Source organism: Oncorhynchus keta, chromosome 17, assembly GCF_023373465.1.
Source record: "Oncorhynchus keta strain PuntledgeMale-10-30-2019 chromosome 17, Oket_V2, whole genome shotgun sequence".
In the NCBI taxonomy this organism is placed as follows: Eukaryota; Metazoa; Chordata; class Actinopteri; order Salmoniformes; family Salmonidae; genus Oncorhynchus; species Oncorhynchus keta.
The window spans coordinates 14,111,620-14,130,292 of record NC_068437.1 but is presented as its reverse complement, the minus strand read 5'-3'; the positions used below and the strand labels follow the sequence as shown (position 1 = coordinate 14,130,292).

At 42.5% G+C, this 18,673-nt stretch overlaps 1 protein-coding gene across 4 annotated transcripts in view; it reads right to left on the bottom strand.

Annotated features, from left to right (window-relative positions):
* Positions 1-9,196: 9,196 nt before the first annotated feature.
* The window catches only part of LOC118396467 (calcium-dependent secretion activator 2-like), a 237,686-nt gene continuing 228,209 nt past the window's right edge, over positions 9,197-18,673 (bottom strand). For 3 of the 4 annotated variants that reach the window (XM_052465503.1, XM_052465504.1, XM_052465506.1), the window contains 2 exons: positions 12,225-12,329; positions 9,197-12,005 (listed from right to left, as the gene is read on the bottom strand). In XM_052465503.1, coding sequence (XP_052321463.1) covers positions 11,835-12,005; positions 12,225-12,329 — 276 coding nt within the window. In that variant the 3' untranslated portion in view covers positions 9,197-11,834. The remainder of the gene's footprint in view (positions 12,006-12,224; positions 12,330-18,673) is intronic. The other variant, XM_052465505.1, reaches the window with a different exon arrangement.

Sequence of the window (18,673 nt, the reverse complement as noted above, 5' to 3'; positions counted from 1 at the left end):
GGATAGTGAGGATATTAATGAGAAGAGGATGGTGAGGACATTAATGAGAATATGGATAGTGAGGACAGTGAAGATATTCACGAGAAGAGGATAGTGAGGACATTAATGAGAAGAGGATACTGATGATAGTGATGATATTATCGAGAAGAGGATATAGTGAGGACATTAATGAGAAGAGGATACTGATGATAGTGATGATATTATTGAGAAGAGGATAGTGAGGATATTAAAAGTGAGATGTGCAATGCCATTTATTTTTCAATATTTAATTTATTGAATTAAAATAAGATACCTAGACTTGAGCTTTTATGAGTTAATTACAAAAATATATTAGGGGGGTAGGGGGTAGTTACCCCCACATTACTCTAATGGTTATATAGACAAGTAGGCCTAAAACAACAGAAATGGGTGAAAACAATTTAAGGTTCATTCCAAAATGCTATATATACATTTTCAGAAATTTTGGTAAATTAGCTTTTATTGTTTAAAAGGTAGACAGCGATATAACATAGATGCAGAAAATAAACAGCATATTGGATCAAGTTCCGCAACAACAAAGAGCATTGAAGCGCAAGGCTCAACTTCTCCGCAGCTTTGGTGCCCTGGCTCCAACGCTGTGAACAGCATGATGCGAACCCATGCACCTGCGCAGATACTATCTGTGACTGTGTGAGAGCGAAGTCTTGCATCTCACTCATCTCAATATCTGTGGTGTTGCTCGTAGCAACGTCCTTTCGGGAAGTCGACCTTTAAAGAACTTATGAAAGAGATTGGTATTTTTTCCCCATCTAATCACAGCATGAGATACTTTACACCACTGCTTAATGGTTTCATTTCAGAGAGACAAATAATCATATTTTGTTGCAAAAGTGCCTTCAGAAAGTATTCACACCCCTTGACATTTTCCACATTTGTTGTGTTACAGCCTGAATTTAAAATGGTTTAAATGTAGATGTTGTGTTCACTGATCTACACACAATACCCCATAATGTCATAGTGTAATTATGTTTTCATAAATGATTACATATTAAAAATGAAAAGTATTCAACCTTTTGTTATTGCTAGCCTAAATAAGTTCAAGAGTAAAAATGTGCATGACAAGTCACATAGGTTGTATGGACTCTCTGTGTGCAATACTAGTGTTTAACATGCTTTTTAAATTAATACCCCATGTCTGAACCCCAGTCGAGCAGTGAATTTCAAGCACAGATTCAACCACAAAGACCAGGCATGTTTTCCAACAGTTCATAAAGAATGGAACCTATTGCTAAAAAAGAAAGAAAAAATAATAGCTGACATTGAATATCCCTTTGAGCATGGTGCAGTTTCTAACTTCACTTTGGATGGGGTATCAATATACCCAGTCACTACAAAGAAACAGACGCCCTTCCTAACTCAGTTACCGGAGAGGAAGGAAACCGCTGTAAACAGTTACAAAGTTTAATGGCTGTGATAAGAGATAACTGAGGATGAATCAACAACATTTCAGTTACTCCCCAATACTTACATAAATTACTTTATATAATTGATCTTGGCTTCATAATAGTTTCTTCTGCTTTTTGTTGCGTTTAGTCACATAATTTCTCGATTTGCAGTAAGTAAGTCAGTCAGATGTGCAGCCAGACTTATTAACCACTCCTTTTACCTCATCTTTCAACCATACCGTTTTTCAATTCCTCATCAACCATGGGGGCTTAACTGTTAGTTTCTTACCAGGTGCATGTTTATCAATAATTGAAAATGCAGCATCTAGATGCTCCTTATTAATCACATCAGACCAACAATAATGTTGATCTCTTATACACTATTTTAGGCCCAGCTTTTGGAACAGCCCTTCAAATGAGTGGATTTGGCTATTTCACCCACACCCGTTGCCGACCGGTGTATAAAATCGAGAACATAGCCATGCAATCTACAAGGGCAAGACCCGGATGCAGACATGGGAGGCAGATGGATATTAATAAATATCAGAGACTCGAACCAAGGTGCAGGCAAGAGACTGGTCGTGGACAGGCAAAAGATCATAAGGTCAGAGTCCAGGAGGTAAAGAGAGGCAGGCAGGCTCGAGGTCAGGGCAGGCAGTATGGTCAGGCAGGCGGGTTCAGAGTCAAGGCAGGCAAGAGTCAAAACCCGGGAGGACTAGCAAAAAACAGAGAAAAGGAAAAAGCAGGATCACGGAGTAACACACTGGTTGACCTGACTAAACAAGACGAACAGGCATAGACAGACAGAAAACACAGGTGTAAATTACCAGGGGAAAATGGGTGACAAGGGGGTGGAGACAAGCACAAGAACAGGTGAAACAGATCAGGGTGTGACAGTACCCCCCCCTCTAGGGGCGCCACCTGGTGTCCTACCTGTGCGCATACCTGGTTGACCGGGGTGCAAGTCGGCGATGAGGGCTGGGTGTCTATAGCGGGGACCCAGCACCTGTCCTCCAGGCCATAACCCTCCCAGTCAACCAGGTACTGGAAACCCCTGCGCTGTGGTCAAACACTCAGGAGACGTCTCATCGTGTACGCAGGATGGCTATCGATGACACAGGTGGAGGGGTGTGCCTGGAAACAGAAGACAAAGGGCTGTGAGACGCGGGCTTAGTCCTAGACACATGGAACGTAGGGTGAATACGGAGGGTACAGGGTAACAAAAGATGAACAGCAGTGGAACTAAGTACTCTAGAGATGGGGAAAGGACTAATGAAACGGAGGAAAGTTTGCGCAACTCCACCCGAAGGGGTAGGTCCCACGTGAATAGCCATATTCTCTATCCAATGCGATAGCGAGTAGTTGGAGTCCGGCGGCAGTCCACTTGTCAACGATACCTGGAGTTGGTCTTGAGAAGCGCTGGCCGAGCTCTTCTCCAGGTACGCCGCCAGCAGTGGAAGAACTTCTGGGCCGAGGGTATGTTGACTTCCTGCTCTTGTTCTGGGAAGAGCGGAGGCTGATACCATAGACCACTCGAAATGGGTGAGTCCTGTGGCTGAACAGTGATCCGGGCATACTCCACCCAGACAAGTTGTCGGCTCCAGGTAGTGAGGTTGGTCAAGACGAGGCATCTTAAGGTTGTTTCCAGGTCTTCGTTTGCTCGCTCCGACTGGCCGTTGGATTAGGGATGGAATCCGGAGTACAAGCTGGCCGATGACCCAATAAGGGTGCAGAACGTCTTCCAGAACTGAGAAGAGAACTAAGGACCCCGGTCGGAGGTCCACCGGGGGTCCGTGGATCCTGAAGACGTGCTGCACCATGAGCTGGGCCGTCTCTTTGGCAGAGGGTAGTTTGGGTAGAGGGATGAAATTGGCGGCCTTGGAAAACCGATCCACTACCGTCAGAATGACGATGTTGCCATCAGATGGAGGGAGCCCAGTGACAAACTCCAGGATATGGGACCAGGGACGATGAGGGACAGGTAGTGGCTGAAGGAGGCCGAAGGGGCTTGCCCCGGAGTCTTATCCTGAGCACAAATGCGGCGATGAAGGCAGTGGCATCAGGAACCATTGTGGGCCACCAGAAACGTTGTCGGTGGAAGGCCAGGGTTTGACGGGAACCCGGATGACAGGTAAGCCTGGAGGAATCAGCCCATTCCAGGACCGGACTGATTTAGGAACGAATAACCGGTTAGCCGGGCCCTCCCCAGGGCCAGATTGGGAAGGTTGTGCCTCGTGGACCAAGATCTCAATACCCCAGCCCACAGCAGCCGCAAGGCATGAGGTAGGGAGGATGGTCTCAGAATCAGAGGATGTTGCAGAGGGACTATACAGGCAAGAGAGGACATCAGGTTTAACATTCCTGGACCCTGGGTGATAGGAGATGGTGAAGTTAAACCTGGCGAATAACAGAGGCCACCGGGCCTTCCTGGAGTTAAGGCGCTTGGCCGTGCGGAGATATTCCAAATTCTTGTGGTCCGTCCAAACCAAAAACGGATATTCTGCTCCCTCCAACCAGTGTCTCCACTCCTCCAGTGCCATCTTGACCACCAGGAGTTCTCGGTTACCCATGTCGTAGTTTCTTTCTGCAGAGTTGAGACGATGGGATAGGAAGGCACAGGAAAGCCCCCACTCCAATGTCAGAAGCATCGACCTCAGCCACAAACTGACGATATGGGTCCGGATGGGTGAGGATGGGGGCTGTAGTGAACCAATGCTTCAGGTCCACCAAGGCTCTTTCAACTGCTGGGGACCATGTGAACGGTACCTTGGGAGAGGTGAGTGCCGAGAGGGGGGCCGCCAGAATGCTGTAGCCTCGAATGAAACGCCAGTAGAAATTGGTAAACCCCAGGTTTCACCTTTTCCGGGTCCATCTGGACATTTCCTTCAGCGATGACATATCCCAGAAAGGAGAGGGTAGAGCGGTGGAACTCGCATTTCTCTGCTTTCACAAATAACTAGTTCTCCAAGAGGAGCTGAAGGACTTGTCGAACATGGACATGAGAAAAAAACAAGATGTTGTTGAGGTAGACAAACATGAAACAATTTAACATGTCCCGGAGCACATCATTTACCAGGGCCTGGATGACTGTGGGGTCATGGTGAGTCCAAATGGCATGACCAGTTTTGCATAATGTCCCCTGGCAGTGTTGAAGGCTGTCTCCCACTCATCCCATTCGCATATCCGAACCACGTGGTAGCTTTTCCGAAGGTCCAGCTGCTTGGGGAAGATGGTAGCCCCCTGGAGAGGTTCGAAAGCCGAGGAAAGGAGTGGTAGGGGGTAACGATTCTTGACCGTTATGTCATTAAGGCCCCGGTAGGTAATGCTCGGACGCAGGGTCATGCCTCCCAATGGTGGCTTCATGCAGGGAGACAGCGTGGCAGAGCTGGTCCAAGTCTGTTGGGTCTGTCATGGCCAGTTCGTACTATAGGGCACGGGGCGAGAGCCAGATGCAGACGCGGGAGACAGATGGTTCGAGTCTCTGATATTTATTCGTATCCAAGGGGCAGGCAAGAGATTAGTCGTGGACAGGCAAAAGATCATAACAAGGTCAGAGACCAGGAGGTACAGAGGCAGACAGGCTTGAGGTCAGGGCAGGCAGTATGGTCAGACAGGCGGGTTCAGAGTCGAGGCAGGAAAGGGTCAAAACCCGGGAGGACTAGAAAAAACAGAGAAAAGGTAAAAGCAGGCGCACAGAGTAACACGCGGGTTCACCTGACAAAACAAGATGAACTGGCACAGACAGACAGAAAACACAGGTATAAATGTGGAAGTGGGGATAATGGGGAAGATGGGCGACACCTGGATGGGGTGGAGACAAGCACAAGGACAGGTGAAACAGATCAGGGTGTGACACAATCTCCATAGACAAACTGTAGAATGGCCTTACTGAAGAGCTCAGTGACTTTCAACATGGCACCGTCATAGGATGCCACCTTTCCAACAAAGTTCGCCAAATGTATGCCCTGCTAGAGCTGCCCCAGTCAACTGTAAGTGCTCTTAATGTAAAGTGGAAAAGTCTAGGAGGAGCAACGGCTCAGCCGCGAAGTGGTAGGCCACATACAGCTGGAACGAGCTGCAACAAACACTCAAACTGGACAGTTTTATCTCAATCTCTTCATTCAAAGACTCAGTCATGGACACTCTTACTGACAGTTGTGGCTGCTTTGCATGATGTATTGTTGTCTCTATCTTCTTGACCTTTGTGCTGTTGACTGTGCCCAATAATGTTTGTACCATGTTTTTGTGCTGCTACCATGTTGTGTTGCTACCATGTTGTTGTCATGTTGTGTTGCTACCATGCCGTGCTGTCATGTGTTGCTGCCTTGTTTTATGTTTTTGTCTTAGATTTCTCTTTTTGTAGTGTTGTGTCTCTCTTGTTGTGATGTGTGTTTTGTCCTACAGTTATTTTTAAAAAAAATCCCAGACCCCTGTGCCAACTGTAAAGTAAAGTTTGGTGGAGGAGGAATAACAGTCTGGGGCTGATTTTTCATGGTTCGTGCTAGGCCACATAGTTCCAGTGAAGGGAAATCTTAATGCGAGCCAGGCCATATCGCCTAACATCAATGCCCAACTTTACTAATACTCTTGTGGCTGAATGGAAGCAAGTCCCTGCAGCAACGTTCTAACATCTAGTGGAAAGCCTTCCCAGAAGAGTCGAGGCAATTATAGCAGCAAATGGGGGGGATCAACTTCATATTAATGCACACGACTTTGGAATTAGATGTTTGACAAGCAGGTGTCCACATACCTTTGGCCATGTTTGTGATCACTGCATCCAAAGTTTAATGGCTGTGATAGGAGAAAATAGGGGATGGCTCAACAACGTTGTCATTATTCCACAATACTAACCTAATTTGACAGGGTGAAAAAAAGGAAGCCCGTACAGAATAAAAACTTTCGTCCTGTTTGCCATAAGGCACTAAAGAGTTACTGCAAAAAATGTGGCAAACCAATTTTTTCCCCCCCTGAATACAAAGTGTTAAGTTTGCGGCAAATCCAACACAACACATCAAAGAGTACCATTCTTCATATTTTCAAGCATGATGGTGGCTGTATCATGTTATGGGTATGCTTGTCATTGGCAAGAAGTAGGGAGTTTTTTAGGATAAAAATTAACAGAATACAGCTAAGCAAAAATCCTAGAAGAAAACTTGGTGTAGTCTGGGAGACAAATTCACCTTTCAGAGGGACAATTACCTAAAACAGAAGGCCAAATATCCACTGGGGTTGCTTACAATTTCTTACTTTTTTAATTTAACAAGACAAATCAGTTAAGAACAAATTCTTATTTACAACGACGGCCTACCAAAAGGCAAAAGACCTTTTGCAGGGACAGGGGCTGGGACTAAAACTAAAAATAAATAAAAATATAGGACAAAACACACATCACGACAAAAGAGACAACACAACACTACATAAAGAGAGACCTAAGACAACATAGCAAGGCAGCAACACATACCACATCATGGTAGCAACACAACATGACAACAACATGATAGCAACACAACATGACAATAACATGATAGCAACACAACATGACAACAACATGATAGCAACACAACATGGCAGCAGCACAACATGGTAGCAGCACAAAACATGGTACAAACATTGTTGGGCACAGACAACAGCACAAAGGGCAAGAAGGTAGAGACAACAATACATCATGCAAAGCAGCCACAACTGTCAGTAAGAGTGTCCATGATTGAGTCTTTGAATTAAGAGATTGAGATAAAACTGTCCAGTTTGAGTGTTTGTTGCAGCTCGTTTCAGTCACTAGCAGCAGCGAACTGAAAAGACGAGACCCAGGGATGTGTGTGCTTTGGGGACCTTTAACAGAATATGTGACTGTCGGAACGGGTGTTGTATGTGGAGGATGAGGGCTGCAGTAGATATCTCTGATAAGGGGGTTTATATAAATAAGCATCAACCAGTGAGTCTTGTGACAGGTATACAGAGATTGCCAGTTTACAGAAGAGTATAGAGTGCAGTGATGTGTCCTATAAGGAGCATTGGTGGCAAATCTGATGGCTGAATGGTAAAGAACATCTAGCCGCTCGAGAGCAGCATCATTACCTGCCAATCTATAAATTACGGCTCTGTTATCTATCATGGGTAGGATGGTCATCTGAATCAGGGTTAGTTTGGCAGCTGGGGTGAAAGAGGAGCGATTATGATAGAGGAGCAAGAATGACAGTGTACCGTCTAGCCATACTCCCAAGTACTTGTATGAGGTGACTACCTCAAGCTCTAAACCCTCAGAAATAGTAAAAACACACCTGTGGGGAGAGGGGCATTCTTCTTATCAAACCACATGACCTTTGTTTTGGAGGTGTTCAGAACAAGGGCAGAGAAAGCTTGTAGACACTAAAGAAAGCTGTGTTGTAGAGGGTATAAATGGATGAGAGAGCCTCCTACTGCCTGAGCTATGTTGTTGATGTAAATTGAGAAGAGCGTGGGGCCTAGGATCGAGCCTTGGGGTAACCCTTGGTGACAGGCAGTGGCTGAGATAGCCGATGTTCTGACTTCATACACTGCACTCTGAGAGCGGTAGTTATCAAACCAGGCCAAAAACCCTCAGAGACACCAATACTCCTTCGCCGGCCTACAGGAATGGAATGGTCTACCGTATCAAAAGCTTTCGCCAAGACAATAAAGATAGCAGTACAACATTGCTTAGAATCAAGGGACACATCCATAACCTGAGCGTAAACCAGATTGCATACCAGAGAGAATACTATAGACATCAAGAAAGAAAGACGACATTGAATGTTCCTGAGTGGTCACGTTACAGTTTTGAGTTAAATTGTCTTTAAAATCTATGGCAAGACTTGAAAATGGCTGTCTAGTAATGATCAATAACCAACTTGGCAGAGCTTGAATAAGTTTTTAAAGAATAATGGGTAAATATTGGATAATCCAGGTGTGCAAAACTCTTATAGACTAACCCAGAAAGACTCACAGCTGTAACTACTGTGAAAGGTGATTCTAACATGTATTGACTCAGGGGTTGAATACTTATCTAATCAATATACATTTTATTAAACATTTAATTTTCCATTAATAAAAAAAAAAGTTCAAATTTTTCTTCCACTTTCACATTATAGTATTTTGTGTAGATTGTTGACAAAAAAAAGACAATTAAATCCATTTGAATCCCACTTTGTAACACAACAAAATGTGGAAAAAGTCAAGGGGTGGGAATACTTTCTAAAGGCACTGCGTATATCCGCCTCACTCTCAGAGAAATAAGTAGTCCTGTTAGGTTTTATATAAAGAACTGTACAAATGATACATTTGTGACAACAATATTTTTTTTCAAGTTTCAAAAAATGAATCCATACATTAATATGAGATCTGTATGTCAAATATTTACATTTGATATTTTATTCATTTAGCAGTCTCTTACCCAGAGTGACTTACATTTAGTGCATTCATCTTAAGATAGCGTGAGACAACCACATATCACAGGCAATATACTATAAGAACATTCCATTCCAGCTAAACAATGGATACATAGCATTTAGCAAAACATTTAAATAATAATAAACATAAAATCAATGAATTACAAATCTGAGAACAGTAATATTTTACACACACACACACGAAGGTAACCATAAGCAATTGTTTCTGGTGAATAAAATTGGTTGATATAGCGCTTTGGAACCAAACTCTTCAATTTGACCACAGAACTGTATTCGTCCCATTTGGAGGTAAATTAAACCAACTCAGAAGATTGATTCTTTCATTTCACACAGGTCAGTGAATGGGGGAGTCTGCTCATTAGTTGAAACGAGGTTGTCATGTCTCAAGAAAATGACAATTTCTGCAATTCAGTACTTTTTGAGATCAATAAAAATCTAAGGAAATGGCCGTTAGGCTGGGTGTATTTCAACATGTCACTGTCAATGTTGATGTCACGATGGAAACCTTTCAGCTAGGCTTCTAACAAAACTATAAACTGTTGGAATAGGTTGGCAAATAGGTTGCCACAATTTGTAAGATAGTCATAATTTGTATGTTAGTTATGGTAATGATATATGATTCTTGAAAAATCTAACTTATAAAAATGCCTATTTTGTAATACTCAATTGCTTATGTTTTTGTTGTGATTTTAGTTATTTGGTTTTAAATAGCAGTTTTTATAAAACAATATGCATTGCTCCTTAAAAAAAAAATGTAATAACGTATAGCTCCATCCATCACGTTACCAATCAAAGGGTTCGTCGTTGCAGATTGTGCTGTTAATATAATTTATGGAGTAATTTAGTCAATAAGGACACCATGGTTGCATTAAACACACTAATTCTAACACTTAGAACACACCTTAACAAAAACAGGTGCACAGAAGACAATAGAAATGTATTTCATATAATTCATTGCAGTATTACAGTTAAGAAGGCAATTCAGATTCCAAACATGATGCACACAATCCATCAGGCCTATTTAACACAGCTTTGAATTCATAGTCATCCGGTAACTCTTGTAGAGGAAAACACATTCGAGCATAGCCTACATACATGCCATGACAATGTGATACTTTAACCTACAGGTATACATTCCCATTCATACAGTGCAGAGCATAAACATATGGATACTGCCTGTATCGACTGTCTTTCAGGGTACTTATGTAAGAACAACCCCAATGTCCTCATAATGCACTTTTTAATGCACTTTAAAAACAAAACTGTTTGAATTGGCATGGCTATATCTAGGTAACCATAAAGGCTTGTTCACACTGGCAGTTTGAAGTGACTCAAATTCTAGTGGTTTGCATATCCGATTTGAATCCGATTGCTTTTCTACAGTCTGAACAGTCAAAAAACACATCGAATCAGATATTTCAAGCCACAGTTCAAACCACATTTGTTGGTGTTTTTTAAAATCAGATACAAATCGGATTCCTGGCAATGTGACTGATTTATTTGCCCACAAGTGGTTTTCAGACTGTTTTATTTGGCATAACTCGTTGCTTGTAAGCTACTCTGTTGACAGTTTGACAAGAACATGTGGTAGCTAACTAGCATGTTAGTCATGTACAAACAAATGAGTGAGTATGCTAGTAAGCTAAACAGCTAGCTAGCTTGTTGAATGTTGTGGCCAGCCAAAAGGGCTAATTTTGAAAGTTGGGTCATCTTATCCTTTGAGGCTTAAAAGTGTATGTACACTATGATTTTGAACATTCAATGCAATTGGGAAATGTTCATGACAGGCACTAGGCAGGTTTCCATTGACCCAGCTTTATTGGAAAGCAATGTCAACAAAAAATCTTTGCGACATGTGTAATGGCAGATATAGGAGACCTTTTCTAAAGATGGACAACATTTTTATTCGTTCGACCGGTGGATTTTTCTTTTGGTCTAACTTTCTTTATTGTGACAAATTAAAATGGAAAACGGGTTTTTTCTAATAAATTATGATTGCAGAATATTTTATTGACACATGATGTCATCACATAACTATAAAGCTCCACAACATTTAATTCTAAATGCCTACTCAATTATTGCATTCTTGCTGGCTTTCTAAGGCTACCCGAGACATGAAACGGGTAGGTGGGATGGCACACAGGTTGTCACCAATGTATTGATGTGCAATTTGCCTAAATGGGTAATGGAAACACTTCAGCCACTACATTTTAATTTGACACTGTAGGTTTTTGCGTTTTGTTGGGGTGTGACATTATGTCCAGCTGTTTTTATCGACACAGGGTTGTTCAATGGAAACACACCCTAGCCGGCAATTGTTGCATCTATTTTCTATGCAAACTTTCTAAATGTTGACACAAAATCACTGGACAAGTTAATGGAAGCATAGCTACTGTTTTTGTTACCTTAGCTTGCTACAGTACATATCTTCCGAGTGAGAGGAAGCATGAGCACCACCACCAATCAGCCAACACCACTGCACACACAACAGTCGTTACTATGACAACTAGCGTAGCCATGTCAGCAAAGACTGCTTTGTCAGCAAAATCCGATTTTGTCACTTGTAACCTGCTGTTTGGACAGTCAATATTCCAAAACGGATTTGAAAAAGCAAACTGATTTGAGCATTAAGGTCTGCATTAAGAGAACAACTTGCATTTTTTCTTGGTCTACATCACCATTAAAATAAAGTAAAAACAAACTAACAAACAAACAAACAAATTAAATAAATAAACAAAGGGGTACTCCCCTGAAGGTTACCAGTTGGTGACCACTGAGCTGTACTGTACAAAATAACATCATGTCATTATGGCTGGGAAGGTACCCACTATTGTACTAGGGATTGGTGAGAGAGAGAGGGGGTACACAAGGATGGATGACTTAATCACACACTTTACTTTAGTGTGTGTTCTCCAACCCCTCCATATCATTCTGTCTCACACACACAATCTCCATCCCTTCCACACAAGCACACACTTCCCAAAGTTCATCCGTCCTCCTCGTCACTGTCTCTCATGGTGATACCTTGGAGACCGTCGCCAGCCTTGACCGCCACGGTAGTCTCCTCCACGGTGAGTCGGTTGTAGACGGTCTCATAGCTTTTGTTGTTCAGGGTTCCATCCAGAATTCCTTGGAGCCGGAAGTCTCGGTACGTCTTCTGTGGGATGAAACCAAACACAAAAACACACACAGGACACGGAGGCAATGGGTAGCCGAGACTTTGTACAGTTGTCGGCTAATTCACAACCGGAAGAAACATTCTTAGAGCACTAGACTTAATATTTGGATTGAGGTACATATGTACATGTTTGGACGGAGGCCTACAGCTGAATGGTTACAGTGTACACACTCGCACCACTTCAACAATGCACGTTACCTTGACAATCTTGATGAGTGTTTTCAGCTGGTACATGTGAAGCTGCAGGTTCAGTCTGTCTGTCAGCCACACACACAGAGCCTTCATGGAGCTGGTGTACCATTGCTGTGAACACGCACACACACGCAGACAGACACAAACAAGTCAGCTTATACATTTCTTTTAACCGAGGTACACTGTAGATAAAGCAACATGTCAAGGTACAATGATTCTATACACTATATCTGTCACGAGGTAATAAGGCTGATATAACGTGTTTGTGAGCATGAAGTAACAGAAGATATAGCTGAGTTACACTATAACAGCAAATGTAATTTAGCTAAGCCAGATGGCTAGGCATAGGCTAGTGGTTGCCAGGACTGTGTAAATTGTTAAGAAATAGTATTTATTGGTATTTGTTGATTGAACCTTTATTTTAGCAGGGAAATCCCATTGAGACGAAGGCCTATTTTTCAAGGGAGCCCTGCGTGTACACAGTCATACAAATGTGCAACATTTACAAATACAACGCAATAAAAACATACAATATTTCCAAGCAATTTAAGAAAAGCAATCACATTCCTTAACACGGAGGTCCACCATCAACAACTTGAGCTGCCCGAGAGGTGCAGAGAGCTCTAACCCAGATCATTCCAGACATGGGGTGCAAAAACACTGAATGCAGATTTACCTACAATAGATATCAACGGAACCATCCCTGTGATCGGGTCTGGTGACTCGTAAGTCTGCAGTTGAACATTTAAGTAAGGTACAGCGGAAGTTTGTGCAAGAGGGCTTTATGAACAAAAAGAGAGCAGCATGTCAATCTACGAGACTTAACAAAGGGCTAGCCTACATTCTGATATAGGATGCAATGAAGTGTACTGAACCTGTCGCTCATAATAAAGCGAAGTGTGCTCTGGTAAACTGCATCTAGTGGTTTCAGTGAAGTGGAAGCTGTATAAATGGTGTTACCATAGTCTCGCACGGGCAGGAAAGTTGACTCTGCTTTCTGCTTTTCAGGGAGAGTCATGGTCTATTTCTGAAGAAGAAGCCTATTTTTATTCTCAACCTCTTAATTAACCCATCCATATGGTTTTTAAATTATAACTTTTCGTTAATCCAGATGCCCAGATATTTACAAGCGGGACACGATCAATGTGGGCACCATCCAATGTTGATATGCATAAATCATCAGATACATTTTTAAGTGAATTGGACCGCACACACACACACACACACACACACACACACACACACACACACACACACACACACACACACACACACACACACACACACACACACACACACACACACACACACACACACACACACACACACACACACACACACACACACAATCAGTTGATTAAGATGAGCAAAAAAGACCACAAATAATAAATAATACAAATACTGAAGCTATATGGGGAAATTATATTGTTTTATATTGTAATATAGTTGCTCAGAGAAAAATATTTTGGTTAAGTAATAAAAGTAACAAGTAATAAATAAATCGCAAAAAGATAGGTGTCGAAATTATTGGCACCCCTGTTTTCAATAGCTTGTTCACCCTTCCCTTGCGAGGACAATGGCACTGAGACTTTTTGTGTAATGTTTTATGAGACTGAAGAACACATTGGGAGGGATCTTTCTCCATACAAAATCTTTTCAGATCCTTGATATCCTTCAGTCAGCAGTTATGGACTGACCTCTAAGAATTTATTTGTGGATTGTGATGTGTGCTTGGGATCATTGTCTTGCTGTTAGATCCACTTTTGGCCAAGTTTCAGCCTCCTGGCAGAGGCAACCAGGTTTTTGGCTAAAATGGCAGAGTGCAGATGACCTTAACAAGGGCCCCAGGACCAGTGGACTCAAAACAGACCCATAATATCAAAGATCCACCACTGTATTTTACAGTATATGCGGCATATGCATCCTTCTTTTGAGGCCAAACCCACCACTGGTGTGCACGGACAAAGACCTTTGTCAACTCTGAACATAGCACCAGTTCCAATCCAAGTGTCAATGCCGCTTAGCAAACACCAGGTGTTAACCTTTGTTGGTTGATCTCATAAAAAATGTTAAAAAATCTACCAACCCTTCCAAATAGCCTATTAGCCAAATGTAGATTTGGAGACTTGATGACCCTAGATGAGAGCAAGTTCTGTAATTCTCAAATGTTGTCCCTTCTTTACCTCCCAAACCATCTTCCTCACTGTGCGTGCGGACAAGATACACTTGTATCCTCTACCAGACAAGTTTACCACTGTTCCAGTGGTTTTAAACGTGTTAATTGTTGCCCTGATAGTGGTAAGTGGTATATTCGTTATTTTCAGTTTTTTTTTTTGTACCCATCGCTTGTTTGATGAAAGTCAACAACTATGTGCCTCTCTTCATTTGTGAGTTCTTTGCTTTTCCCAATGGTGACGGATGACAAAAGGATTTTACATGCGATTTACCAAATGTTTATACCCCAGTGGAACAGGAAGCCATGGCAGGCCCAAATACAGTTCCTTAAGATGAGATTCATTTTAAAAAGTAGAATGTTAATGCAGATTGAATTTTGTTTGATTTAATTTACAAGAATCTTTAAAGGTGCCAATAATTTTGAAATCTATATTTCAAAATATATATTTTTAAAAACTTGTTAAACAAAGTCTCTTTATCTGAGCAATTGTATTAGTATAAAATAATATAATTTCCCCTTTTTTTGTGTGCTCATTATCTGTACTATTTCTTTTAGAGTCTTTTTTGGTCACCTTTAAGGTGACTGTACATCTCATTCAACTTGTTTATTACCACATTCAAAGAGTTTATTGCTATATTTCCTTCAATCCCTTTTTGTATAGAAGACTAACATTTTCCATTGACAAGTTCCACAACACCCTCTCCAATCACACCAGACAACACATCACACAAGGTCAAAGGATAGGGTTTAAAAGGACAACAGTGTTCCATTAAAACCATTATACTTTCAAATATGCCAATTACTGAAGAATACCTGAATGCGTGGGTCTGAAGAGGCTCACCTCCTTGCTTTAAAAATAGAATGCATAATATGTTTGTAAATGCCTTTGTAGTTCTATTACCAGGCTGGCTACCTTTCACACCTCTCTCCTGGCTACATACAGTATTATGCCAGAACATTTCTTCTTCATGCAAATCATCTCACAAGGTTCTTTCAATTAAGTCACTGGTATAGTATAGTAGTGTATGTGTATAGATAGCATATTATGTTTACATATAAAGTTAGCCGTTCTATTTGAAATTATGAGGCTTGGGAGTTTAGGGGACAAAAAAACAACTGAATTAAGTAAAAGGCAAAGTACACTGTCTGTGAACCCTATTTGGAGCCAGTGTGCCTCACTCTATACAGAGTTTGTTTGACGATGCAATATCCTACATTGAGCTCCCTGCTCATTGAAAGGGAAATAAAAAAAACTAGTGGGGATGTTGGTGACTGAAAGCATCTGGGTTTCTATCAATGTCTTCTCAAGTGAGGACTTCTGACAAAGAGCATGACACTCTCTCCATAGTTCAGCCTGTCCTCTCTGATATTTTAAAGCTCCCTTTCCAGAAGAATCCATCTCATTTCACTTTGAGTATCGTTGGCTCCACAACAGCCAATAAAAACATTAATACCTACAACGATAGCCAGCCTACTCGGTAACAGGCTAGCCACCCCCTGGCACTCAATGGAGGGAGCGTGAAATTGAAAATGGAGATGCACTTTAATTGAGCCGATTAGTGGAAGAGGGGGAAAACAGATGGAGGGAACAAGAGAGCGTTAACTAGACGAGTGAACGTCAGGTCGTTTGTTGTCATTAGTTCTCCTGGAACATTATTTATGTAGTTTGGTAGCTGAGTGTGTCTTTGTGGTGTTTCTGACGGCGAGATGTTAATGACACACTTAAGTGTCCCTCGGTTGACGTGGTTAAGGGCAGAGTGAAGAGAGCAGGGCCACACCTGGGGGCTGGCTGGAGGGGAGGGCTAGTTTGTGTGGCCCCTGTCAGAAGGCTTTATCAGATTCATCTGGGAGATTTGTCCCCTAATATGGAGGACGAGAAGAAGGACTGGTCGCCCGCAAGGGCATGCATTACCCTCGTCATCAACAAAGGAAGCTAGACACTATCTTGGCTGCTTCTCATGTGTAGAAACACATACAGTCAGGTCCCAATTTATTGTCACTCTTGATAAAGATGAGGTAAAAAAAGATTGTATAAAATAAAAAATACAAATACTAAAAAGATTGTGGTCAAAATGATTGGCAACCATGTTTCAAATACCTCACCTTGGGAGGGTAACAATACAAATCTTTTTCCTCAAATGTTTTATGAGATGGGAGAACGCATTGGGAGGGATCTTAAATTATTCCTCCATACAGAATCTTTCCAGATCCTTGATATCCTTCATCTGCATTTATGAACTGCCCCCTTCAATTCAAAACATAGGTTTTTAATGGGGGTCAAGTCCGGAGACTGAGATGGCATTGCAAAAAAATATTTTGTGGCCAATTAACCATTTCTTTGTGGATTTTGATGTCCGTGCTTGGGGTTATTGTCTTGCCGGTATTGTCTTGTGGCCACATTTCAGCCTCCTGGCAGTGGTAACCAGGTTTTGGCTTAAATGTCCTGGTATTGGGTAAAGTTCATGATGCCGTTGACCTTAACAAGGGCTTCAGGACCAGTGGAAGCAAAATAACCCCATAACAGCAAAGATCCACCACCATATTTTACAGTAGGTATGGGGTTCTTTTGTACTTAAGCATCCTTATTTCAATGCCAAACCACAACCACAAGTGTAAAAAAGGCTCAGTGCCGTTATGTAAAAAAGGCTCAGTGCTGTTATACTCACAAGGTGAGGTATTGAAAATAGGGTTGCTGCGGTCTAAGGCACTGCATCGCAGTGTCGCGGCGTGACTACAGCTTGGGGTTCGATCCCAGGCTGTATCACAACCGGCCATGACAGAGAGTCCCATAGGGCAGCGCACAATTGACCCAGAGTCGTCCGGGGTAGGGGAGGGTTTGGCCGGGGGGGCTCATCGCGCTCTTACTTGCCTCATCGCGCTCTAGCAACTCCTGGTGGCGGGCCGAGCTCCTGCAAGCTGACCACTAGGTCATCAGTTGAACGGTGTTTCCTCCGACACTTTGGTGCGACTGACTTCCGGGTTAAGCGAATGTGTGTTATGAAGCGCGGCTTGGCAGGTCATGTTTCAGAGGACGCATGTTTTGACCTTCGCTTCTCCCGAGCCCGTTGGCGAGTTGCAGCGATGAGACAAGATCGTAATTGGATATCACGAAATTGTGTAGAAAAGGGGGGTAAAATAATAAAAATTATAGGGTTGCCAATAATTTTGACCCTTATCTTTTTGAGAAACAAGAAATACTTGTTAAACAAAATGTCTTTATCTGAGCAATTGTACTAGTATAAAATAATATAATTTTCACATTTTTGGAGCATACAATATATGCATTTATTTGATAGTCTTTTTTGCTCATCTTTATCAAGGGTGTCAATAATTATGGCTCCGACTCTATATGCATGTATGCAAACACACCCACACATACACAAGTAAACCATACACACACACGCAAACACACTTAGAAACAGCTTACCAATACAAGCTGATGGCACCCAAAAGCAGCAAGAGCTACACTCATGCAATGCAATTACCCCCACACATAAACAGACAGATGTGTGCACATTAACACATCTATGGAGAGATCATCACATTTCCCAGCACACACAACCACAGGCGGTGAGCGTGTGTGTGGTGACATGGTTAGACCCTGACGTTGTCTCTCCTCCTAGTGCATGACTGTTGGTGTGTGGGGTCCATTAGAGCTGTGCTTGCCTCCTCCGTCTCCCATCCAACCCCCTCCCCATCTCCCCAGCCCCAAATGAACACTGCTTTACTCCAATCTCAGTTTCCACGTCAAGTTTACAAGCCCAATCTTCGAGGGTAGCAATGAGGAGGGCTGTGCTTGCGTGTGTGTCGGATGGATGAATCGTTTTTTTGTTGTTGTTGCATGCATTGTCAGATAGGTGCGTATGTGTAGGTATGTGTGCCTTAGATGTGTGTAATTGTGTATGTACCTTTATGTGTATGCATTTCATCTTATGTGCTGAACACTGAAGGTACTCTGTGACACACTGCAACCGCAGGATATATAGAGGAAGTAAGGGGGCCACACACAGGGCACCTCTCAGCATATTTCAATGGTAGACAGGTCAACAAAAACCCCGGGGGGGGTTAGCTTGGGCCCTGGAAGTAGTCACAATGGGGTACTCTCACTGTGAAACAAGTGTCCTCTCGCACTCATCACATCATGCGGCCTCCCCACAAGAATAAGAGGGTGCAAATGAGATAGGGATAGGAAAAGGGAGGGCAAATGTGTGAGGGAGAAATGGGAAGGGAGGTGCATACAGGTTAAGAGGGGTCCAGAGAAGAGGGGGGAGTTTGTGAA